General features: G+C 43.8%; 1 protein-coding gene across 1 annotated transcript in view; it reads left to right on the top strand.

The window, feature by feature from the left end:
• LOC126267874 (uncharacterized protein ZC84.1-like) overlaps positions 1 to 26,183 on the top strand; it is a 214,398-nt gene that overhangs the window by 165,211 nt on the left and 23,004 nt on the right. The window contains exon 3 of the mRNA XM_049973187.1: positions 24,324 to 24,461. Coding sequence (XP_049829144.1) covers positions 24,324 to 24,461 — 138 coding nt within the window. The remainder of the gene's footprint in view (positions 1 to 24,323; positions 24,462 to 26,183) is intronic.

Raw genomic sequence — 26,183 nt, 5'->3', positions numbered from 1 at the left:
GATGATGTTTCGTGATCTAACGAGTTCTGAGGGAGGGAAACTTAGGTAGCCTGTACCAGCTAAGAGCACACTCAAATGAAGGTTACCTGGTTGGAAAGAAGGATGTAATGGAATAGCGAGTGCATACAGGGTCGAAGACAAACGTGTAGATGTAGCCGATTTTCCTATCTTAGTTCTTTCAAAAATGTTTCTCCCCTCGCCCTCCCCCTTGATCCCATCACACCTTGTAACGACGTTTGACAAGTCGCAGATAAATCGCAGTGATGTTACACCACGTGTCCATAGGAAAATTCGTTTAAATAACGAAAACATTAACGAGTGCTGGAACGAGTAGCCTGGATTTTTTGCCAGCATCGAAGGTCGAATAATCAGCGTTGTGGTGTTTCAAAGATAACAGTATCCATATTAAAATTACTATGTTTAAACTCCTGACATCGATATTTTCTAAATATCGATGGTCACTGAACATGCCTAGTGGCTTTGTCACATATTGTCTTATATTGACGACTTATTGACCTATGTGTTAATAAGCCCGAGGCTGTTGGAAGCCAGCGAGAGAACTCCAAGACAGGAAACTAGAGACACAATGCAGAGAGCAGGCAAAAATGGTAGCGTTTAGGTTACAAGAGGTAAACAGCAACATGAGGCGCATGCGAACTTGCAGAGGCTCCAGGCTGCCATCCCAGGGCAGGAGTTCCAGTTCAACTTCACTCACAATCTAAACGCTGTCGTAAAGTGTCACATTAGACAGCGATCACCATCTGGAAGGTCTTCGCCTGTATAGCAAGCTTGATATTCGCTCCTAAGAACAGCACCGTCAGTGAGTGCACGCAGGTTAGAGTCACACGGAAAATGAGTAAAACTACTGGAACAGCGATCTCCACTCATGAGAACCCTCAGTGCGGTGCTAAGTGACGTAAAACCTGCTACTGCTAGACATAACAGAAAGGACAACGACATTTAGCTTTCAGCTGGATTCTGTTGCTATCCAACGTCGTCTTTATTACAAATCCATACTCACAGAGTAGGAGAAGGGAAAGCATCTGAATGTTGTTGGCCAAAAGGCACCCTGGAGGTGCAGAGCCACACGTCAGATTTGTCGATGCCTCTGAAGTGCCGGTGGGTTGGCGGCCTGATTTCAGACTAAGAGAAACAAACAATGCACGAGATCTCGCTGTCAGTACATTTTTCTCTTTCCCACGTAATTTCAACAATAGATTTATTATGAGCGAGAAAATTATCATTGTTGACTCATTCATTATTATTTTCATAGTCTTTATCTTGGATATAGGGAAAAAGTTTTTTTCTTAAGGAGAGTGGAAATTTAAAAAATGCACGCACTATAACTTTCAGTCTGAGTGCATATATGTTATTTAATTGCATCCACATTTGTGACAAGTTTAACATGTAACCTACAAAGCACTGTACCAATCAGGATGGTACTGATAGTAGAAAGATGAAAAACAGTAATTCTTGCAACATGCAACACACGCAATGAACATCGAATTTTTCCATGTGCATGGTTATTTCAGCGTTTCTATTGCAAAACAAATTTGGTTTACAGTCTTAAACAAACCACGCATATTGAAGCATGTCATCGGATATCGGGGCAGATAGCTCACAAAAGAAGAGGGAACAATAAGTTTCCTTTGATTTACGTCTATGGTCACAAACTTTTTGTTAACAGATTACCGGTTTTGGTCTATACTGACCATCATCAAATCTGATGATGGTCATTATAGACCGAATCGGGTAATCTGTTAACAAACGTTTGTGACCATAGACGTAAATAAAAGGAAACTTATTGTATATACGGGTCACTGTTTTATTCACGACAATGTTGCAGCTTGTGAGAGAAGAGGGAACGTCAGCAGCAGTGAGATTCGAACCAGAGATCTGGTGCTCATGAAACTAAGCGTCCACTGGCTCGGCTGCTGTCTCCTCAGATATTGGCGACAAATACAAATTACATAAGAAGGGCCGGCCGAAGTGGCCGAGCGGTTCTAGGCGCTACAGTCTGGAACCGCTCGACCGCTACGGTCGCAGGTTCGAATCCTGCCTCGGGCATGGATTTGTGTGATGTCCTTAGGTTCATTAGGTTTAAGTAGTTCTAAGGGACTGATGACCACAGATGTTAAGTGCCATAGTGCTCAGAGCCATTTGATTTGAACAGAAGAAGGCCTGCAGTTTTCAATTTTCTAGAAAACGGTTGAGAGTTACGTGTTCCTGTTTACGTATGTTGAAGCCAAGTCTTTGTCGTTCCACACCCTGTCAACATGAATCGTACGGTCTCCTTGTTAGAGTACTGTTCTCAATGTTTGTACTTAACAAAGTCTCTAGTGATTGCTACTTTTGTTAGCTCTCACCCCAAGGGCTGTCACACTGACTTCAGTTGTGCCAACAGTCGAATACTTCGCTTTTTCTGATGCTTAGAATCAGCCTTCAGTGTACTGTTTCAGTTTGAACACAACAAAGAGTTTTATTCGGACCCTCGTGTTCCTTGCGTTTCCAACTACGAGTATCCTTTACGAGTCCAAAAATCCGCATCTCTAGTAGATGCCCTGTGACAGCGTCTGGCGCTGATATAAGCACCTGTCATCGTTATAAACTTGTCTGTCTGCATCTGCTACTAACCGATGTGGAACTGCGGCCTGACCTGTAACCCAGTTTTTCCCTCTATCCTGTGCTTGGGAGGTTGCTGCCTTCCTAGTGACTATCACTCGGTGGCCTGGTTCGGTAGCAAGTGCTCCGGTTACCTCAGGCGGGGCTGCCCGCTGCCCGCAAGGTCCCGGCGCGATACGCGGCCACGGCCCGGAAGCGGCGCGCGTGTTTACAGGAAGGGCCCGCGGTGACGCAAGGCCGGCTGCTGGCTGGGTCTCCGCGAGGTCGCGGCTGCTGACCCCGCGCCTTGCCGCTGTGGCCACGCCGCGCCGCCCCACGCCAGCCACCGCCGCTTCCGCCCCCGCCGGCAGCCTTCCTTCCGCCGCCGCCCACGCGCCAGCCGCCGCCCACACGGCCGCGTCCTCGCGCCGGCGCCAACTGCACGACTCTATCGTCTGCACGCTCTCCGCCGACACTGATTAACTAGTCTGCTACTTTTTGTGCGGTCGCTACAAATAGCGCGAATGACGGATGCGTTGCGTGCTTTTTTGTCTGTACGTCGTGGCTAGTCGGCAACGGTTAGCGGCGCGTATCGCGATGGGACGATCTATTGCCCGCTTGAGAGTAAAGCGGTCATCAAACTGCGGGCCGGTTTTAACAGCACAATACTACTGTGCTGATGGATGTTGCCTGGTCTTACACTGACCTTCGAACGCAACCATTTCAAATGGTTCAAATGGCTCTGGGTACTATGGGACTCAACTGCTGTGGTCATTAGTCCACTAGAACTTAGAACTACTTAAACCTAACTAACCTAAGGACATCACACACATCCATGCCCGAGGCAGGATTCGAACCTGCGCGCAACCATTTCCTGAGCCTTGACTGCCGTCAGCGGATGCTTCCTTTGATGTGGGAAGGCAGTATTACCGAACGAGATAAGGGGAGGTCGCTGGTTCAAATCCCTTTCTGGTTATCCACGTTCAGTTTTTCAAACGTTTCCCTAAAACTCCTAAGGCAAATGCTGCGATGGTTCGTTTGAGAAGGACACTGAGTCACAAACACGTAGAATGAAAGGGACTCTAGATGCTTAGCTAAGAAGTTCAAAATTGGTTCAAATGGCGCTGAGCACTATGGGACTTGACTGCTAAGGTCATCAGTCTCCTAGAACTTAGAACTAATTAAACCCAACTAACGTAAGGACATCACACACATCCATGCCCGAGGCAGGATTCGAACCTGCGACCGTAGCTGTCACGCGGTTCCAGACTGTAGCGCCTAGAGCCGCTCAGCCACCCCAGCCGGCAGCTAAGAAGTATAATGTGGCTGCAATTCTCTTAATTATCATGATGTCATTTCACTGTTTATTACTCCTTTGTGCTGATTAGACACCTACGAGGGTGGTTTGATAAATGTGGTAAAAAAAAAAAAAAAAAAAAAAAAACAAGAAAAAATGTTTGTTTCGTAAACAACTCAACTTACGTCTCGAGGTAGTCGCCTTTGAGGGACATGCAGTTGGTTCAGCGATCGTCCAGCTTTCTCATCCCTAGGAAAAATATGTTCTGTCGAACTCCGCAAAATACTCGTTGGCAGCAACAGTCACTTTCTCATTTGATGAAAACTTCTTCCCAGCAAATCACAGTTTCAACAGGAACAGGAAAAATTCAGTTGACGCTGTGTGGTGAATGGAGGTGGAGGAGGAACCAATTCAAAACCCAATTCACGCTTGCTAGCCATCGTTATCGCTGATGTGTGGGAAGGTGCATTATGGTAGTGAAAGACCACTTTTTGCGTGTCACGGCAAGTTTCGAACGATCATAATAAAGCATAACAGGATCAAGTTACGGTTCTGCCTGTCTCCAAGTAATTTATGAGGATTGTTCATAGGGAATTTCAAAAAACAGTGGCCGTGACCTTACCAGCTGACAAAATGGCCTTTGTCTTTCTCGGTGGACTTTTAACGGGCCTTTGTACATTGTTTTGACTATCGTTTTGGCTCCGGTGTGTAATGATGAATCCAGGTTTCTCCAACAGCCACAAATCGGCGCAAAAAGACATGCGGATTGCGATTAAACATCGCAGGACATTGTATTGAAACGTTGAGCCGGATGCGATTTTGGTCAACTGTGAGTAATCGCGGCACATCCACATACGCCGGCCGGAGTGGCCGTGCGGTTCTAGGCGCTACAGTCTGGAACCGAGCGACCGCTACGGTCGCAGGTTCGAATCCTGCCTCGGGCATGGATGTGTGTGATGTCCTTAGGTTAGTTAGGTTTAATTAGTTCTAAGTTCTAAGCGACTGGTGACCTCAGAAGTTAGGTCGCAAAGTGCTCAAAGCTATTTGAACCATTTGACAGTCGAATTGGACTTCCTCTTCGTTGCTTGTCTGACCATTTTTAAAGTCATTAATCTTAAAGTAAATGGTTTTCAATGATGGTGGAGAGTCCGAGTGAACTTCATCCAGTTCTGTTTTGATTCGTGCGGCAGTCCGGCACTTCGAATGAAAATGTTTAATAACAGCACTAAACTCGGTTTTCTCCATTTTCTATCGCAGTCGACTCACCAATACAGATAAGTGTCAAAAATAGCCTGTATGCTGTACATTATTGAAATTCTTTATACGATCCTTGGGATAATGAAACTTACCAACCACGAACATGCAACAAAAATAATCCATTCTTTCACGGAAATTTACCAGACTTATCAAGCCACCCCCGTCCTTTGATGTATTATTGCATCTATTTTGCGTCATGAGATAGTTTGAAGCATAATTTTTCTGTCAATTTTGTCATTTAATTTCTCCACTTCCCTTCATTCGTCTGACTTCCACTTATTGTTCCTGCCTACAACGCACTTTCATGTCTTATACTGTAGTCGCTCAAATGTTCTCGGTTCAAACTATTCCAAGGCAATGCAATTTTGTTCGAAACATAATGCAGCTTGATCTTTTACAATAAGCTGCATTCTCCTCCGAATAACGTGTTCAGGTGTAGTAATGCGAACAGATGATAACCTCGTAGATTTCATTTATGAATATGACCGAGTAGATAATATCAGAAGTTTCATGAAGCTTTTCGTGGATGGTACTGTTCTATACAAGGAAGTCGCAACATTAGAAAATTGTAACGAAATGCAGGAAGACATGTAGATGATCAGCGCTTGCTCCATGGAGTGACGATTGACCCACAGCATAAGCAAATGTACCGTAATGCGAATACATAGACAGAAAGTCCATTTATAGTATGGTTACACGATTCCAAACAATCAGTTATTTCCATAAACTATCTAGGTGTATGCGTACGGAGCGATTTGAAGTGGAACGACTACATAAAATTAACTGCGTGTAAGACAGACGCTAGACTGAGATTCATTGGAACGATTTTCATGAAATGTAGTCCATCAACAAAAGAAGTAGCTAACAAAACACTCACTCGACCAATACTTGGACATTGCTTGTCAGTCCGGCATCCGCATGAGATAGGATGTGTAGAGGAGATAGAGAAGATCAAAAGAAGAGCAGCACGTATCATTGCAGGTTCATTTAGAAAGCGTCAGGAAGGCTTACCAGCAATCGTTCTTCCCCTGAACCATGTGCGACTGGAACAGGAAAAGGAGCTGACAGTGGTGTACATAGTACTCTCCACCATACACCGTGTGGTAGCTTGCGGAGAACACATGTATATGTAAATGTAGACGACGCTTTTACAGAATGACAGAGAAACAACGTATTTTTTATGTCCGCGTTGGGTTCGTCAATCCAGCTAGATACGCGAAAACATACAAATGACGTTTATGGACGCTTGTTGATTCGAGTGACTTGGCCAAATAGTATGCTGCACTGTGATCTGAGCGCAGAACCTTTGCTGGTAACGCATCAACAGCGGAGTTATCCCATGCAAATTCGCAGTTCCACGGTGAGTGAACATACATTCCCTCCTTTAGAATGTAAATGTTCCGGGCCAGAAACTAACTAAAAGCTTGATACAAACGTTTCCGCGTCCAAGCCTTTCTACAATGAAGCTGTCTACTATCACAGAGGCATGAACAGTCCCCTACGGACTCTCGAATTACGAGTATATGAGAACGCCAAAGGCAGGCAGAAGCTGCGAGCCCTGTGCGGATGGCTTGGTTGAGCACATTACGTATGTACCTGTCAGAAACTTCGTTGCGGCTTCTCTAACGGCTGAAGGCAGGCAAACACCACCTGAGACGCGTCGCAAGGGTTGCCTAACCATCAGGCGCTACAGAAGCTACAAGCCTCAATGTATGCTGAAGTCTCTAACAAGTACTTTCGTAACGGTCTCAACTAAGGTGCGTGGGTTAGACTGAGGGTGTTGCCGAACTTGCAGGGGATTGGGAGGGGGGGGGGGGGGGGGAGGTCTTAGAGGTATCCTTTGCCCTTTTATTCACGCACATCTTAATGCTACACCCCCGTTATCACGCCGTAGTAGGGCACGATAAACGAGGAATGAAAAAGCTTAAAAACAAATTTCTGCTTCGGATCACGTTTCGATTTGGTCGAATGGTTTTCAGCTGTCTCTAATGTTTCCGTTGTGTAACCTTGAGTAAAAATTGTGGTCGCACTACAGAGGGGTTGGATCATATTCAATGGGTTTTCAGCCAGTCTATGTCACGGAAGGGTTGAAAAGCCCAGGGGATGGCAGCAGCGTCGAGCATTATGCAGAATTCCGTCCTGTTACTCATCGCACTGCTAACTGTCGTTTTCGACCGCGAAATGTGTGGGAATCAACACTTCAAGCGAAGGGGTGCTATCATTGACGCTCTTTATACTATCCCCTGAGGCCTTTTCGTGTCGATCCTGCGATGTGTTGAAATGTTTTCCTCGGTCACCCATACGACCACAAAGCTGGCTGTCACGGTTTGGACCTCCATTGCTGAGACGTCAAAAGAAATGTGAAATGTGGGTAAGAGGGGGTACGACGACCTTCCCATTGTTTGACATGTGTTTGGTGGCATTGAGCAGAATTGTGGTGAAATTTGGTCTCACTGTGATATAATTAAAGCCCCCCTTTCCCCCTACACCTCATTTTTGAGCTGTGGCCTCTTTTTCCCACTTGTCGACACCTTGCTATTTGAAGTGTCTCCGAGAGTGACGTCACAGGGCTCCATGCTTTTGTACCACTACAGGAGAAGGACATAGGCATCTTTGAACCGAATTTCAAGCTAATGCGTCTGAATGGAAGACAAATAATCATTTAATTTTGTTTCCCAGTGTAGTTTCTGTCCGGCGCATAGCTTTAGCCTCTACGGTTCGTGGGTTACTGTGTTAAACGATCGTTTCTGTTCCTTTACGCGAGTATTTGTTACTCCGCCTACTTTTGCGTCCTTTGGCCTGAATGCGACAATTGCTGACAGTTTTTCGTGTCAGTCGGTCTTCTACGCTCTTGTAATAGCGGTCTACATATTCAGATGGCGCAGTAGTTAAGGAAATTGACACACTCTAGAGAAGCGAGGGGTGCAAATCCTCGTATCAGCATTCTGATTCAGCTTTTCCGTTGTTTTCGAATAACAAGAAGCTACGACGAATAGTTTTGCTTATAACAGCACCGCAGATTCCTTAAGATTCCAGCGTCCGCTTTTCGCTTTGGACTGTTTTATAATTTCTAACCGAACGATCATTTCCAAAAACTATTAGATATTCTCGTTGAGGCTTTTGTATCATTTACGTTAAATCAGACATACAGTAAAACATCCTAGTTCAGATGGATCAGCTCAGGAAAACATTTTTATATAAAAAATATTAAGTGATGGCGAGCAAGTAAGAAAACTGAATCTTTCCATTACAAAATATACAACAATGTAAGTGCACACACTGTAAATCACACAAAATAATTTCTAGTTTCTTATGTCCAAGAATCCTCCAAATAAATCAGTTTGCAGTATTTACTTATAATGTTAATTTTATTGCTGTTAACGTGAGCTGCAAACGAATACCATACACGATACCCAAAAGATGCATGGTTAATTATACTAACAGATTCAGCGGCGAAGAAGGACGATGTGGCCATCAGTAAATACCGCAGACCCACTTTAATTTATGCTTCGACGAATAATCAACTTTTTATGATTGTTGTCATGTTATTGAAAATGTGAATTGCCGAATATGGGCATCTTTCTGGACGAAATAAACTTGTTTCAGCCTTTATGCAACCTGTTCTTATTCCAGGTATTGATTCTGTCAACTGGCCTTATGGTTGAAAAAGAAGACAATAATATTTACAAAAAATTTTGGTAAGGAACAAATATTCCGAGTAACAAAGGTTATTATACCTAGTTCTTTGGGTAGGCTACTGTAGCTCGTACTTGTATTCACAGAACAAGGTAATTAGTGTTAACGGTCTTACATTTGGAAAAGTTTTATTTGGCTTCAGGATGATGGTGATGATGTTTGCTTTGTGGGGAGCTCAACTGCTCGGTTATCAGCTCCCTTACAAATTCCCAACCTTTGTTCAGTCCAAACTCGCCACTTTCATGAATGATGATGAAATGACGAGGACAACACAAACGCTGGCCGGAGTGGCCGAGAGGCTCTAGGCGCCTCAGTCTGGAACCGCGCGACCGGTACCGTCGCCGGTTCGAGTCCTGCCTCGGGCATGGATGTGTGTGTCGTCCTTAGGTTAGTTAGGTTTAACTAGTTCTAAGTTCTAAGCGACTGGTGACCTCAGATGTTAAGTCCCATAGTTCCCAGAGCCATTTGAACCATTTTGACAACACAAACACCCACTCATTTCGAGGCAGGTAAAAATCCCTGTCCCCACCGGGAATCGAACCCGGGACCCCGTGCTCAGGTTTGGCTTCAGGAGCTATGTCAGAATATCACAGCGTATGACATCGCTGAATGAATGTAAGCAAAATATACCAGCAATTTGGCTTTTAGGTCACCATATCCGAAAACTTGAACATTGAAAATAGATCTGTTGAGAAGTTTCAGCTGTTTCACTATCTACTAACGACCTGAAACCCGATGAATTACCGATATTTCTGTAATTATTCCTATTTTGAGCACATGATCGATGGAAATCGCCTACAAATTAAACATCGTGTGGAGTGTCTTTTCAAAATGTAATGATGAAATATGGCTATAAACAATTGAAAGGTGGTATTGGAAAACGTTCTAAGTGCCATATCTGACATATGTCGGGAGAATGAAGAAACAATGTATCTATGCTTGTACATATTTGACTAGTATCCAAAAAAGTGAGAAGGTATTCTTATACCACAGAATTATGGCGCCCAGCGCATTGCCAAAGAAATTATACAAATAAGAATAGAAATACTTGATTAAGAAACTGACCCGTATTAGGCGGCAATAAGAAAATGCTTACAAGATGAATCTTGCAAATAAGATTCTTAATAATACTATTTATTTGCACAATAGCGCCGTTACCAGTTTTCAAACCATGTTCATCCTCAGACGGCTGTTCACGTTTACTTCACTTTTGTTGTTGCTTCCATTAGTTGTTGGCTGTTTCACCCGGGAACTTACGTAATCAGCAGATGTGATACAAACGTGAGCAGCCGTCTGAAGATGAACTTGGTTCGAAAACTGGTATTTGTGTAAATAAAAAGCATCACTAACAGTGGCTGGTTGCTATTTTCTTCTTTGTAAGAATAAATTTGGTGTTTTGTACAGAGACGTGTACTAAAATAAGACAAAATAGCAGGAAGAATGTTTTTGTTCAGAGTATCATTAATACTGAGGCACTGCGTTTGGTTATACACGTACAGAAAAACAGCATTAGCTTATTAGCTAGTGGAGCTGCAGTCAATAAAAACTACTTCCCATACCTTTTAAAGTTTGGGACTCCAGAGCGATGCACAGCTTGCCCTAAGGACCATGCACCATCTGCTGAACATGTTTCAAAGACGGTCTCCATTGTTTGGCATCTAGATCAACTCTACATCTGCATATACGTTTACGTACATACTTCACAAGACAGCGTAGAGTGCATGGCAGTCATTTCCTTTCCTGCTCCACTCGCGATTAAAATGAACGAGAAATGAATGTCTATAAGTCTTCGTGCTAGCCCTAATTTCTTTCTTCTTATCTTCAAACGCCGGTTCTCTAAATTTCTGCCTTGCGAAAAGGTCGTCCTCCAAGGTGGTGGTGGTGGTGGTGGTTCGTGTTTAACGTCCTTTCGACAACGAGGTCATTAGAGACGGAGCGCAAGCTCGGGTTAGGGAAGGATTGAGAAGGAAATCGGCCGTGCCCTTTCAAAGGAACCATCCCGGCATTTGCCTGAAAATTTAGAGAAATCACGGAAAACCTAAATCAGGATGGCCGGAGACGGGATTGAACCGTCGTCCTCCCGAATGCGAGTCCAGTGTGCTAACCACTGCGCCACCTCGCTCGGTCCGTCCTCCAAGGATTCCCATTTGAACTCATGAGGCATCTCCGTAATTCTTACGAGCTGATCGATCCTAGGGACATGCAATAGAGTGCCGAGAGCACAGTACACTGAAAACGCGTTTAGTGTAAAAAAAATGGCACTCTGAATGTTATCCGTTTACGCTTTTCAGTTTATTAACTTGCATCAAAATTAATGACATGAACTGCATAATTCCACTGAGGAAGGTATGCCATTTAAATGCCAGTGCGTGAATAACTGTAGACGTGTGCTACTCCTTAGTTCCGTCTCGATTCGTCGTGTTCAGTATTCACAGACCGCTGGCGCGTGCGCCTGCCAAGACGATGTCCACGTGGCGGCGTGATCTCAGTGTGCCCAGCCAGTACGACGGTCGTGGCTTGCCAACGAGCGACCAGAAGAAAACAATATTCTAATGGGTAGCAGGTTTACCAGCGGACTAGCGCCGGAAGTCTTATATCGGACTGTATAAAGTAAAATTCTTCTAGGTGTCGTGCCGCGTCATTGTATTAAACTCAGAATACTGTAAGATAAGTAAACTACAAAACCAACGTTCGGCCGTATTACAACGGCGTTCCTCAGAGCGCTCTCAGGCCAGTCTTGCCCTGAGAAAGGCTGTTGCAACTCGCCCGAAACGTTGCTTTTATAGTTTACGGATCTTACAGTATTATATGTTTAACACAATAACGCGGTACAACACCCAGAAGAATTTGAATGATCTAAGGCCGCGGAAGCCTACGCAACTACGTTCTTCCTATTTACAGCATTCTCCACAGGCATCTCTCCCGGTTATTCTGCAGCAGTTTTTAAACTTTGAAATTTGATTGTTCCTTTTGTGAGCCACAGTGGTTGCTCCTGGTATTCCAGTGCTCAGACCTAAGGAAAATATAACCTTCATTGACAGCTGCTAGATTAGTTACTTTTATTTCCGTCGTGTTCAAAATTAAACCTTCAGAAACTTCAACGAAATCGATACTCTAACTCCACTACTGACGAAAAGGCACGCTGATCCAAATTGAAAAAAGTATCGTGGTTGCTACCGTACTATCTTTTTAAAAATTAGGCACGAATGTGTCCAACTGATATCTTTAGCATCTGGTGCATCATCAGTACTAATAAAATGGCGTGAAGGATAAAATAATTTGAAGTATAGTGGTAAGTTTTGCGTCTGCAGTGTGTTGGTCATTTCGTCACCTAGGTGTCCAAGACTACGACGAACACGTCTATGAAGTCTGAAGTGAGAGCCATTCTCTACATGTTCCAAAAAAGTAATCTTAGCTGTAACTTCTCTTCAAATATCCCCAAAGGATGAAGACTTTGAAGAGAAATGAGTATAAGCAAGCTTTGAAATTACTCGCTTTTAAACACGTCAGTGTAGCGCAGAATGTTCACGGAACATAAGTACGCGCGTGAATTTGTGTCGTTCGTTGAATCCCTCCTTCAGCACATGTAGGGTACTGTACAGTAAGCGTCTCTTCCTACCTTTCTGCTTTCAATGTCACGGTTTGTTTATAGAGCTATGGAAAAAAAGGTTACAGTCAACGATACCGGAATAAAAAGTTACACTTCAAACCATTCCTTTAGCACTACGCAGTGGTTTTTAAGAGATTTGTTCCAATTGTTAGTCATGTTATTAATAACAGTTCTGTTTATGCATACACCCAAACGCCTGGGACATGACACAATAATTATCTATAAGTTGGATGATCGTTTAAAGGTCATAGCATAACGTTACAAAATGTTAGGCAGCTTTCAGTACATGGATTGTCTGAATTTGTGGGGATATAACCGCAACGCGTGGCTTAAACTTGAGCTACAGCTTTTCGTAGCAGGAAACTGTTCCCGCTACCTAGCGCGGTGGACTTGCTGCTGCTAGCTGTGGTTTCTATCAAAATATTTCCATTGTTCGTACTATGTCAAAAGCTAGCCAACAGATCAGCTAACACTGCCAGTTCCCTCGAACTTTTCATTCCACTTAAAGGCTATCTGTTGATTGAAGAGATCTGTGCAGAACACTCTCGGTGCATTATTATACAACCTAAATAGTCTCGTTAGCAACACAACACTTTCCTCTTTAAAAAAAAAAAAAGTACCTCACAGTCGTCTAGCGATGATATGTCCAATCCTGTATTATGTAGTAAGATATTTCTTAAGAGGATAGAAGGAAGCCTCTCATTAGGAAGCCGAACTTTACGTTCTTTTTACAAATGCGTAGCAAAAGAAGAAAGAAACGGAAAGAAAGAACTTTTGCTCTTAACTGTATCAACTGGAGTATGAAACTGAAAAATATTTGTCTAATTTACCATTTTCGTACGAGGATATAAATGCGGTCGTTTCTGTACAGAGTAAAATACAGAAAAAAAGTATTGAATTAGAGTGCTTAAATAAAAATCATAACATTTATGATAATGTCTCTGACAAAAGTCCGAGCATAAGGAGTAATGTCTGGCATAAGAGAGTGGCTCGAAGACTTTTAAGAAATGGAACACAGTATGTTTTGATGAGAGGCGAGTGATCGTCGAAGGCAAAAATATCTTCAGGAATGCCACAGGAAGGTGTGATTAAGGACGGCTCTTGTCCTTTGTGCATGTAAACAGTCTGACGAGCAGTGAAAGTAGTAGCGGAAATCTGCTACTGTTCGCAGGCGATGCTGTAGTGTACGGAACAGTGTGGTCTTTGAGAGACAGCAGGAGAATACAGGATAATCTGGACAGAATTTCTATTTGTTGTGATGAACGGCAGCTAGCTGTAAACGTTAAAAATGTAAATTAATGCAATTAAGTAGATAAACAATCCTATAATTGGTGGTGTGCTGGTTGACATAGACACGTCTATGAAATATCTAGGCTTAACACTGCAAAGCGACATGAACTGAAGCGAGCACTTACGGTCGTTTGTTGGGAAGGCGAATGGTCCGCTTCGGTTTATTGTAAGAATGCTAGGTTAGTGTAGGTCACCTATAACGGAGGCCGCGTACAGAACGCATGTGCGACCTGTTCTCGAGTACTGCTCGAGTGTTTTGGATCCCCTCCAGGTGTGGTTGAAGGAAGATACCGAAGTTATTGAGAGGTGTGCTGCTCCGTTCGATCGACACTCGAGCGTTGCGGAAATGTTAAGTGGACTGGGAAGGGAATCTCTTGAGGGAATAATACTTCTTTTCGCGAAACATTATTGTGAAAGTTTGGAGAACCGGCGTTTGCGAAAGAGCGTGGAACGATTTTGCAGGCAGCAGTGTAAAAATTGCGCAAGGACCGCGAAGACAAGATAAGAGAAATTAGGACTCGTGCGTAGACATACGGACAGTGATTCTCGCCGCACTCCATTTTGTAGTGAAACCGGAAGGGGAATGACTATAGTAGTATTATGTTATGCACAACATGGTGGCTTGCTGACTATATGTAGAAATCATGAACACGGTTGTAAACAGCACCTGAAAAGCGATAGTCTTGGAAAGGAAGAAAAAACAGCCAACCAGTTACGTAACACACGTTTCTTAGAACTGTTGACCTAGGCTTCGATAGTTACATTCTTTTCTCCTCCGGCTGAAGAAGACAATTTTATAATCATCGAAACGTAGGTCAAGGGTTCTAATGAACCTGTGTTACGCAAATGATGGGCTTTCTTCTTTCTTTTTTTCCTCTTTTTTTATGCTTTCCAAGACTAAGTACATAGGAGTATTTCTGAAAAAGTTTCTCTTCCTGGCACACTTTTTGGCTTTGCCACGAAATTTGTCTTTAATTATAAGTCATGTAGCCATGAAAGATGATTTCGATGAATGTATTGGCCCTAAAAGAGAAATAATCAAATCACATAGAAAAATATGTTTGTATACAAGCCAATACATCAATTTTTTATGTATCGGCATCTGTGATACAAAAATGAAATCTAATCACGTCGCATGATCATTGTCGGAGATGTTGACGTGAAAATAAGAAATAATAAATGGTGATTATGATACCAGAAATGGCCGAGGTAATGAGTTAGATGAACTTACTGAAAAGACTAGCGTGTTTATCGTTAACAAATTCTTCTAAAAATAAACGTATAGTGAAAGGCCTTCGCAATGAACAAATATGATACACCACATTTTATCAAATAATGAAGACATTTTACAGAATGTTGTATCCTAAACCGCTTTCGAATTAAATACGATCATAGACGTAGCACAAAGAGTAAAAATAGTTGTTCTGATGATTAATATTGTTGTTGTTGTTGTTCTACAGTTAATACTTTGTCCTGTTTACCAACTTAATCCACGGTATTCGTTTGGAGCACCACATTTCAAAAGCTAATTTCTTGTAGTCTGCACTGTTGGTCATGCACGATTCACTTCCACATAAAGCTACTCTCCAGACAAATATTTTCAGAAAATGCTTCCTAATATATAAACTGATATTAGATGTTACCATGCTTCTCTTCTTCTGCAAAGTTTTTCTTGTCCCTACTCAACTGCATTTTATATTTTCTTACTTTTGCCATTGTCAGTTATTTTGCTGCTCATATAGCAAAACGTCTTTGGTTATTTGAATGTCTCATTTCCAAATTTAATTTCCTTGGCCTCACCTGACTTAATTTCACTACCCTTGTTTTACTTTTTTATTTTCATTTTAAAATCTCTCTTCGAGACACGATGCATTCCGTTTAACTGATCTTCCTAGTCCGTTATCGTCTGTGACAGAATTACATGTAGTCGACAAATCTTAAATCTACTATTTCTTCTCCCTGAATTGTGGCTACATTACCGAATTTCTCCTTAATTTCCTTTCCTGCTTTGTCAATACACAGATTAACATCGGGGACAGACTACAGGTACAGCCATGCCTACTCCATTCTGAACCCTGGACTCTCACTAGCGACGAATAGTGTTGCACCTTCGTCCTGTTATCTTTACGTAGGTCTCAGTGGTCTCCGCTAAAAGTTTAGATGAATGCAGCGATTACCTTAGTAATATTTTATCAACTAAAGTAATGGTCTATCTTATAAATTATAGAGTACAGCAATCAGTCTTCCTTTTTAGATTTTATTACTCAAATCCGGATTTCGGCTAGTGCCTAGCCATTCTCAATGTGTTATTTTTTATTCTCAATGCATGTAAGTCCCTGTTGTTCGGTCGTCAGTCACAGTACAGTATTTTTTGTATTCAAATAATACAAAGAACTGTGGCTGACGCCCGAACAATAGGTACTTACATGCATTGAGAATAAAAAAATAGCGCCTTGGGAATGGCTAACTATTAGCCGAAATCCGGATTTTCATAATAAAATCTAAAAAGGACGACCGATTGCTGTTCTCCATAAGTCACAAACAGTCGATGAGTGCATCCACTTTCCGAATGGTCCATCTGTCGATGTGGATAGCGATGGGACGTTAAACTGTAATTCCTCTTCGTTATCCAGAGATTCTTCTGTTTTGAATGTTCACTTCCACCCACATCTCACTGGACAGAGGATATTTAGATCTCGAATGGGATAATGAATAAATAAGCTATTTTTTGTCCCCCGATTTTTAGATGAAGAAAATGAGGGTTCGCATTTACTTAGAAACTTAAGTCAACGGCTTTTATATTTTAATTATTGTAACACATGTTTGTTGAAAACGCGAGAGGTGGTGTTACGTTTGGCCGTGAGCAGCATGAGCACGGAGTGAGCTGCCGTTTGCCTGGCGTAATGCTGTAGCACATTTAGCCGTCAGCTGAGTCGCAGAAGGCTGTTGGTGAGCTAAGCGAATCACACGTCGCCATCCGGTGCCTGATGAGGAAGTGTGTGGCGTGGCGCGGTTACCAAGCGAAGGCGGAGGCGACGGTGACGGCGGCGGCGTCTACGGAGCTCATACGCTGCCGGCCGCCGCTGTCTCCCACGCCACAGCCTGACCTCTCCACCCTGTAGCGGTAGCTAGACTCTGCTGGCCAGTAGCATTGCAACACCACGAAACCAAATGCAACAAGCATCAAATTTATGTGAATTATAGCAAATACTTTGGTATGTACACTGGCGTGAGGAAAGTCATGGGATACCCCCTAGCATCGTGTCGCACCACATCTTGCCCGGTGAAGCCTAGCAACTCGATGGGGCGTGGACTCAACAAGTTTTTGGAAGTCCCCTGCTGCCTATACCGTACGGCTGTCAACAAGCGCGAAAATCTTGCCGGTACAAAGTGTGCACGAACTGACCTCCGATTGTTTCCTATAAATGTTCGATGGGAATCTTTTCGGCCGATCTGGTTGGCCAAATCACTGGCTCGGATTGCCCAGAATGTTCTTCAAACCAATCGTGGACAATTGTGCCCCAGTCAGACCGCGCGTTGTAGTTCATAAGACTTCCATCGTTCTTTGGAACAATGAAGTCCATGAGTGGTTGCAAATGTTCTCCAAGTAGCCGAACGTATCCATTTACAGTCATTGATCAGTTCTATTGAACCACAAGACCCAGTCTACTCCATGTAAACACAGCCCACACCATTATGGAGCCTACACTAGCATACTCAGTGCCTTGTTGGCCACTCTCTAACCCTACCAGCAGCCCTTAGCAATTGAAATCGGGACTCATTTGACCAGGCCACGGTTTTCCAACCGATATGGTCACGAGCCCAGGAGAGGCGCTACAGGAGCGTCGGTCGTCAGCTGCCATAGCCCAGTAACGCCATTTTTCACCGTACTCCCCTAACGGGTATGTTCGTGGTACACCCCACATTGATTTTTGCTGTTATTTCACGCAGTGTTGTTTGTGTGTTAGTGCTGGCGTGTCTACGCAATCGCAGCTACTCTCGGTCCTCAAATGAAGGCCGTCGGCCACTGTGTTGTCTGCGATAGGGGTAACGCCTTAAATTAGATACTGTCGGCACATTCTTGACACTGTGGATCTCGTAATACTGAATTTCCGAACGATTTCCGAAATGGTCTTTCCCATGCCTCTAACTCGAGCTACCGTTGGACGTTCAAAGTCTGTTAATTCCCGTCGTGGGGCATTAATCACGTAGGAAACGTTTTCACATGAGAGCTCCGCCAATTCACTGTTATTTTATACCTTGTGTGCCATCTGTATGTGCGCATATCGCTGTCCAATGACCTTTGTCACCTCATTGTAAATGATTCGCATTTCAACGTGACCGCATGAAGCAGGCAGGAGTTGACATCTTCTACATTACGTAAGTAATTCGCAGCCGGCATCACGTTCAAAAACCGTATTTATATGGTGTATGTGATAATGTCGTGTTATGCTTCGTGTGAGAAGGAAAAGCGTGTACCAGCAAGCGCCGGAATTCGACACAGGACTGTGGCCTACCAACACTGCGGTTGATTGTTGAGCGTTGGTCGTCATTCCACCACTCTGACGTAAAGCGGACCCTACCCCCGCTGTGCTTTCTTATGACTTGAGTGATTTTATTACGGGAAATTGAAAGAATATCTCTCTAAACAAATATTGGCAGAGCAAGAATAAATACCTTTTATTATTATGAACTTCTCTCCCTACATTTAGCCGGCCACGGTGGTCTCGCGGTTCTAGACGCGCAGTCCGGAACCGTACGACTGCTACGGTCGCAGGTTCGAATCCTGCCTCGGGCATGGATGAGTGTGATGTCCTTAGGTTAGTTAGGTTTAAGTAGTTCTAAGTTCTAGGGGACTGATGACGACAGCAGTTGAGTCCCATAGTGCTCAGAGCCATTTGAACCATTTGAACCCTACATTTAATAAAGGAAACAGCACTTCAAATATATCCTTTAAGCAAAGTGAAAATACTGTGAAATTGGAAATCACTATTCTGACATCATAGACATGTTTTACTACTACGAAAAGCTATCTCCCGTGTGGATATTAAATATATCCTAGTGTGGTTTTTACGTAAGGATACATTTTTAACAATCAGTGATAACCGTGCTTTAACTGAAAATCAGACTTGGTAATTAGCTTTAAAATGCTGGTTGTTCAGAGTGTAGAGCGCGAGAAATGCAAGAAAACTAATTTTAAGCCAGTTTCGGAATTATATTAAAATACCACACGAGCTTCCACCCATATTCACCACATTTACGTAAAGGGTAAGGAGATGTGAAGGTTTCCGTTTCAAAGCAAGAACAAATTTTTAAAACTAAACACTGGTAATAATTATTTAACGGAAGCCTCTATAGATCGAATGGCATACAGAGCCACGAGCGCAAGGCAAGACAAGAGCTAAACAATCATATCAGAAAGACAAGCAATAAAAGAGAGATAATATGGCGTCTTTCCTTTACGTACTAGTTCATGAAATCTTTATATGTCACAGAGAAATCTAAAGTTTTAATACCCTACTTCTGATAAATATTCTTTGTTAAGAGTATATCACGGTAATTACTTGTACCACTAATTAGAGATGTCACACACGTCAACATGCAGTCGATGGGTTCGGCCCCCACTCAACACTGCGCAGAATCTCAACGGCTTCACGTGACAAGCAACAGAGAGGACAGAGTCACCAGAATTACTTGTTTGTAGGTAGAGAAGTAATCACACGGACAGTGCGATGACCTCTGGAACACGGCGACTACTGTTGCCGCTTCGCTTGTAGTGGCAGCACCGACAGCACTGGACACTGACGAGTCCTGCTTCTGTGTATACCATCACAATCGATGTATCCGTGCTTGGTGACTACGTTGAGAAAGAACTTTGCCTGATTGCTTTCGTCATCGTATTATGGGCCGAGCAATGGAAATGATGGTACATGTGGCATTAGGTGTACCACATGGTCACCTCTTATTCGTACGGCCGGTAATTTGGGCAGCAACCGTTACATTTATGACGTTTTAATGCATGTGGCTGTACCCCACGTTCGGGGACTCCGTGACGTTTTATTTCAGTGACATAAAGCAAGACTATTTGTTGCCCGAGTTGTCCTGTCCTAATTCTGTATCGAGGCAGTTCGGTTGTTGCCATGACCAGCACGTTCTCCAGATCTCTCACCCACTGAAAACATGTAGTCGTTGATTGTCAGGAGACTCGCCAGCGATCAGAATTCATAAACTCTGTCACAGAGTTGGAGCAGCATGTGTGGATAATAGCCGTGCCACTAATACAAGTTTTGGGTGTCGAGGATGCTGCCACGAATGGGAGCAGCTTCCTCAGCGAATAGTGTCAGTGGAATTAACTAGCGGTTCACAATCACGCAGGAAAAAAAATTCAAGCAAGTAAAAGGATGGGAATCATGTTGTCGTCGATGTACGTAATTACGCACGGCTGTTGTGTCCTTACCTGCTATGATTCTGTTGAATTCTCGTTATGGGCAACACTTACGTGTTGTTCTTCCCACAGTGCTTGCAGATCATGATGTGCTGTAAATATGTAACTTAATTTGTTTGCGCGATGTCTCTTGTTAATGCCCAAAGGGGCCTATTTCGTTTACCTCAAATCAAATGAAATAAACTATTTATTTTGAAAGAAAAAAAAAACAACCTCTTGAGGAAAATGATTTCTTTCAGCAATTTTTAGCGACTATGGAGACATAAAAAAAGTCTAAAATCAGAACACCGTTAGCAGTCTAAATTTCCAGTTGTTATATTTGTACAACCAATTTCAGCGCTACGATTACGCCATCTTCAGGCCCTCTGACCGACCTGTAGGAAGAATCCCACCTCTGGCCCAGTCAAAATATGATCGAAGGGATCATTGTGAAAAATCTACGGATACCGGTCAATGGGTTGACGGGACCAGAGGTGGGATTTTTCCTATACTTCGGTCAGGAGGCCTGAAGATGACGCAAAGTAGCGCTCGAACTGGTTTCTCAAATAAAACAACAACTGGATATTTAGAAGTCTGAAGCTGTTTCGATTCGACATTTTATACTGAACAACCGTGGTCCCGCAACCATTTGTATAAAGATGGATTTATAGAGACTAAAAGAAGTCTATTCGACAGTTTTTCCTTCTGTAATTTATTTTTTTATAGACAAGTTTGATGTGGATGGAGAAGATTTGCGTCTCGTCTATCAGCAGCTTTAGATATCTACTGGCCTCTTTCTTTTTAAGTTGTTATGGACTAATTTACATCGAAGGGTTTCTACTTCTTCAGAGTCTTTTTCGATAGCTGTGTAACATGTCTATTGTGTGACAAGCACAAATTTATTCTCTGTGTACCATTTGTAAGACAACAATTTTTTCTGTAATTTTTGAGGACGATGTGCGAATGGTTACATTCCGCTAAGATTTTATTGCAACTATGCAGCTATCTTCCCCGCACAGGAAAATTTTTATTGAGGTTATTTGCTTTATTCTTTTGGGCAGATAGGAGTTAAGGAGCAGAAATTACTCCCTTCCAACGCAATTGGGACCAATAATCCGACTGTCTAAAACATCATACCACACATTTATACAGCAACATTGATAAAAAACTGGTTTTCATAATGATGTGCGCAGTTAATATGCATTTTGGATGTTGATGATGTTGCCACCAGCGTATTTGCTACGGATGCAATATCTGAAGCTGTTTAATGTTGCAGCATCTGAGTGAAGTTTTATGGAGAGATGATTAATTTTCTCTTAAGGCGTAATACAGATACTTTGCAAAGTTATCTCTCATAAATACTCACCAGATTGCCTTTTCATTTCATTTTAATTATTTTACTGTTACATTCACTTCACTGATTTTCTCAAATATTAATACCACTATCGGAAAAGTTCATTGTATTTCCGATACAGGTCTATAGGCCACCGTAATGTTTTCGTCAGTTACTGTTATTATGGAGAATAATATTTCTCGAAGTCAGATTATATACAGTTACCCTCTTAACGTTACTATTTACACAATGCTGCACGGCACTCACATCACATACAATTTTCTTTCCAGCTAGTCATCGACTTTACTTAGTATACACATTCAGATACACAAGGTTTCATATTTTTGTTATGGAGCATATCCTTCCGGAATTAAATAAAAATAGCTCCCAACTACCCCCCCCCCCCCCCCGAAAAAGTTGTTTGGGAGGCTTCCCTTGGCTGTAAGGCAAATAGCGGTATTGGAAATCCCTTCTGAAATATTCCCAGTTAGCGTACACTCTACCCCACTACCAGCCCACCTGGTATTTGGTTAAAAAGTTAGTAACTCTGCTAATGGCCATTATTCGAACAGCCCACTGTACCTTCAGGGGTAGGAAATGAAAAGCAATAAAAAATTTCTATTGCGACTTAGCACCTGATTTCATTAATCTTGTCATTGGTGTACCGAAAGTGGCATAGTGGCTAGGACACTGATCTCAAATTCCTACCAGACTAACCTCATTTAGGTTTCCCATTGCTTTCCTAATTCAATTACGGCAAATTACGGGATGCTTCCTTTGAAGAAGGCACGGCCCAATTTCCTTCCTCGTCCTACGTGAACTTGTACCCCAACTCTGATGACCTCTTCGTTGACATTGCGTAAAAGCGTGATCTTCCTTGCTTCTTTAGTTTGCGTATTCCTGTAACGATCAGTATGCCGTCTGTGCATGCAATGCAACTGCTTACTCCTCAAGAGTTTATAAATTTCCTGGCAGCGATTCCAAAACCTTGGCCTCAGGCACAGTCTCATGAACATCGCCATTTATTTTATAAACTATTTTCAAGCCAACTTTGTCTATTCTGCCATATTAGTAATCTCTGGGATGTTATCGCGCGTTCTCGACAATGTCATTTCCTTGAGGCGTGAGAAAAAAATGTGGGAGATCAAGTATGTAAAAGCAGAATTTTTTGCGCGGGTACTATTACTGGGGATGATACACTCCTGGAAATTGAAATAAGAACACCGTGAATTCATTGTCCCAGAAAGGGGAAACTTTATTGACACATTCCTGGGGTCAGATACATCACATGATCACACTGACAGAACCACAGGCACATAGACACAGGCAACAGAGCATGCACAATGTCGGCACTAGTACAGTGTATATCCACCTTTCGCAGCAATGCAGGCTGCTATTCTCCCATGGAGACGATCGTAGAGATGCTGGATGTAGTCCTGTGGAACGGCTTGCCATGCCATTTCCACCTGGCGCCTCAGTTGGACCAGCGTTCGTGCTGGACGTGCAGACCGCGTGAGACGACGCTTCATCCAGTCCCAAACATGCTCAATGGGGGACAGATCCGGAGATCTTGCTCGCCAGGGTAGTTGACTTATACCTTCTAGAGCACGTTGGGTGGCACAGGATACATGCGGACGTGCATTGTCCTGTTGGAACAGCAAGTTCCCTTGCCGGTCTAGGAATAGTAGAACGATGGGTTCGATGACGGTTTGGATGTACCGTGCACTATTCAGTGTCCCCTCGACGATCACCAGAGATGTACGGCCAGTGTAGGAGATCGCTCCCCACACCATGATGCCGGGTGTTGGCCCTGTGTGCCTCGGTCGTATGCAGTCCTGATTGTGGCGCTCACCTGCACGGCGCCAAACATGCATACGACCACCATTGGCACCAAGGCAGAAGCGACTCTCATCGCTGAAGACGACACGTCTCCATTCGTCCCTCCATTCACGCCTGTCGCGACACCACTGGAGGCGGGCTGCACGATGTTGGGGCGTGAGCGGAAGACGGCCTAACGGTGTGCGGGACCGTAGCCCAGCTTCATGGAGACGGTTGCGAATGGTCCTCGCCGATACCCCAGGAGCAACAGTGTCCCTAATTTGCTGGGAAGTGGCGGTGCGGTCCCCTACAGCACTGCGTAGGATCCTACGGTCTTGGCGTGCATCCGTGCGTCGCTGTGGTCCGGTACCAGGTCGACGGGCACGTGCACCTTCCGCCGACCACTGGCGACAACATCGATGTACTGTGGAGACCTCACGCCCCACGTGTTGAGCAATTCGGCGGTACGTCCACCCGGCCTCCCGCATGCCCACTATACGCCCTCGCTCAAAGTCCGTCAACTGCACATACGGTTCACGTCCACGCTGTCGCGGCATGCTACCAGTGTTAAAGACTGCGATGGAGCTCCGTATGCCACGGCAAACTGGCTGACACTGACGGCGGCGGTGCACAAATGCTGCGCAGCTAGCGCCATTCGACGGCCAACACCGCGGTTCCTGTTGTGTCCGCTGTGCCGTGCGTGTGATCATTGCTTGTACAGCCCTCTCGCAGTGTCCGGAGCAAGTATGGTGGTTCTGACACACCGGTGTCAATGTGTTCTTTTTTCCATTTCCAGGAGTGTATTTTGGGATGTTCGTTTCTCTTCTTAAAATATGAGGTCGACTTAGTAACGTTTCCTTGTCAGTACAGGATCAACACGCCAAGAGCGCTACAGTGGCCAGTTGAGACTAGCAAGTCTGGGAAAGAAAATGCCCCCCACGAGCAACAGTGAGAGGGTTTCCTGGGCGCGTTGCCTGAGTGACGGCGTCTGTTGCAGGCGGCGGGAAGCTGGGCTCGGCGTGCAGCAGGAACCACGAGTGCGCAGTCCGCGTCGCCTACAGCGAGTGCCGCGAGAGGCGCTGCGTCTGCCGCGAGAACCTGCTCGCCTCGGCCGACGAGTCGCGCTGCCTGCCGCGTGAGTAACCAGTCTCTGTTGCCTGGCACTGCCCGCTAGTCACTGTCTCATAATTCAGTTTAGTTTCATGGGCTTACTGTTGTGGTTGGCAGAAAAGCCAACCGTATGGTTAAAGGAGACCGAAATGCACGCGTTTTAGCTCACGCAGGCTAGCGTGAGGTCTTGAACATGAGAATTGAGAAAAACGGACGTAGCTGATGGAACACTTAACTTTAATCCATTAATGACGAACGTCGCTCTTGATGGTACATGATTTACAATATCAATAGAAACTGATCATGGCGCCTTGCTAGGTCCTAGCTGAAGGCTATGCTAACTATCGTCTCGGCAAATGAGAGCTTAGAAGTCAGTGAACCATCGCTAGCAAAGTCGGCTGTACAACTGGGGCGAGTGCTAGGAAGTCTCTCTAGACCTGCCGTGTGGCGGCGCTCGGTCTGCAATCACTGATAGTGGCGACACGCGGGTCCGTCGTATACTAACGGACCACGGCCGATTTAAAGGCTACCACCTAGCAAGTGTGGTGTCTGGCGGTGACACCACGTTTACTTTACTGGCATTTTTCAAACAATTTACAGGAATTCAGCCAGGTAACATTGACAGCGACCGGCGATATTTCGGCGGGAGTACACTCCGCCATTTTCAAGCCACAAACTGCAACGGTCAGGCGACTTACAACCTCAGATCTTAGTGTTATTCAGGAAAGATAACACACACACACACACACACACACACACACACACACACTGAACATTAGTGCCATCAATGAGTCATGCACACCGGGTGGGGGGAGGGGGGGACACTCACAGTTAATAACATTAACATTTTTAAAATATATAAAAAAAATTTACAAATTTCTGCCAGTTAACTGACGGCAGACACACACTCTCGCAAGGTAGGACTTGCGAACTTTTACAACATTCTCTCTTTAGGGCAACAATTTCTACCTATAATGAAATGGCAAACCTTTGCACGCCAAGAAAACACACTAGTAACCAACTACGTGTATAAAACACATAAGCACGTTGAGTAAAAGCCTTAAAAGGTATTGAATAGGAAAAAAACAACAGTTTTTTTGCTGACTAGAACGAATAAATAAAATCCACTACGTACATTAACAACCTTCCTTGATTATAGCCAAATATACATAAACACAAATTTACGTAAGTTACAGGTTCCAGATGCGCAAGTATTCGTTATGCAATTCACTAGTTCTTAACACGAGGCTGAAGGAATTTTTCTCCTTTCTTAGAGTACCTTTTACACGTTAGTCTAGAATACTTGTTATGGCAGGCGAGAGAATGGGTCAGGTCTTAGTGCCTTGCATTTTAAACAGTACAGCCATTGGTGCCTTAGACTTTCACAGACATGGCAGAGGGTAACGGCTGAATAACCGGTAGGTAAGCTGGGAGGCGAAAGAAGCAATCCGAGCCACAGATTTATTCTGACTGCCCCCCCCCTCCCCTTTCGTCCTCAAAAGGGGACAAACGGACCACCCTTCACCCTTCCTAATATTACCACCTTCATGCGGATGGGCAGACGAGAATGAATGGCGGGAAACCCCCAAAATATACGGCTGGTATAATTAACAAAAATAAGTAAACTGAATTCAATTAAACTTCATAAAATCTGTTAACAATCAATACTCAACTTCTGGTGCGTTACGACTCCCTGGACTGAACCAACTGAAACACCCCCGATTAAATTTCCGTATTGGATTTTGTG

The sequence above is a fragment of the Schistocerca gregaria genome, chromosome 1 (genome assembly GCF_023897955.1).
Source record: "Schistocerca gregaria isolate iqSchGreg1 chromosome 1, iqSchGreg1.2, whole genome shotgun sequence".
NCBI lineage: Eukaryota > Metazoa > Arthropoda > Insecta > Orthoptera > Acrididae > Schistocerca > Schistocerca gregaria.
This window is presented reverse-complemented; position numbering and strand designations above follow the sequence as displayed.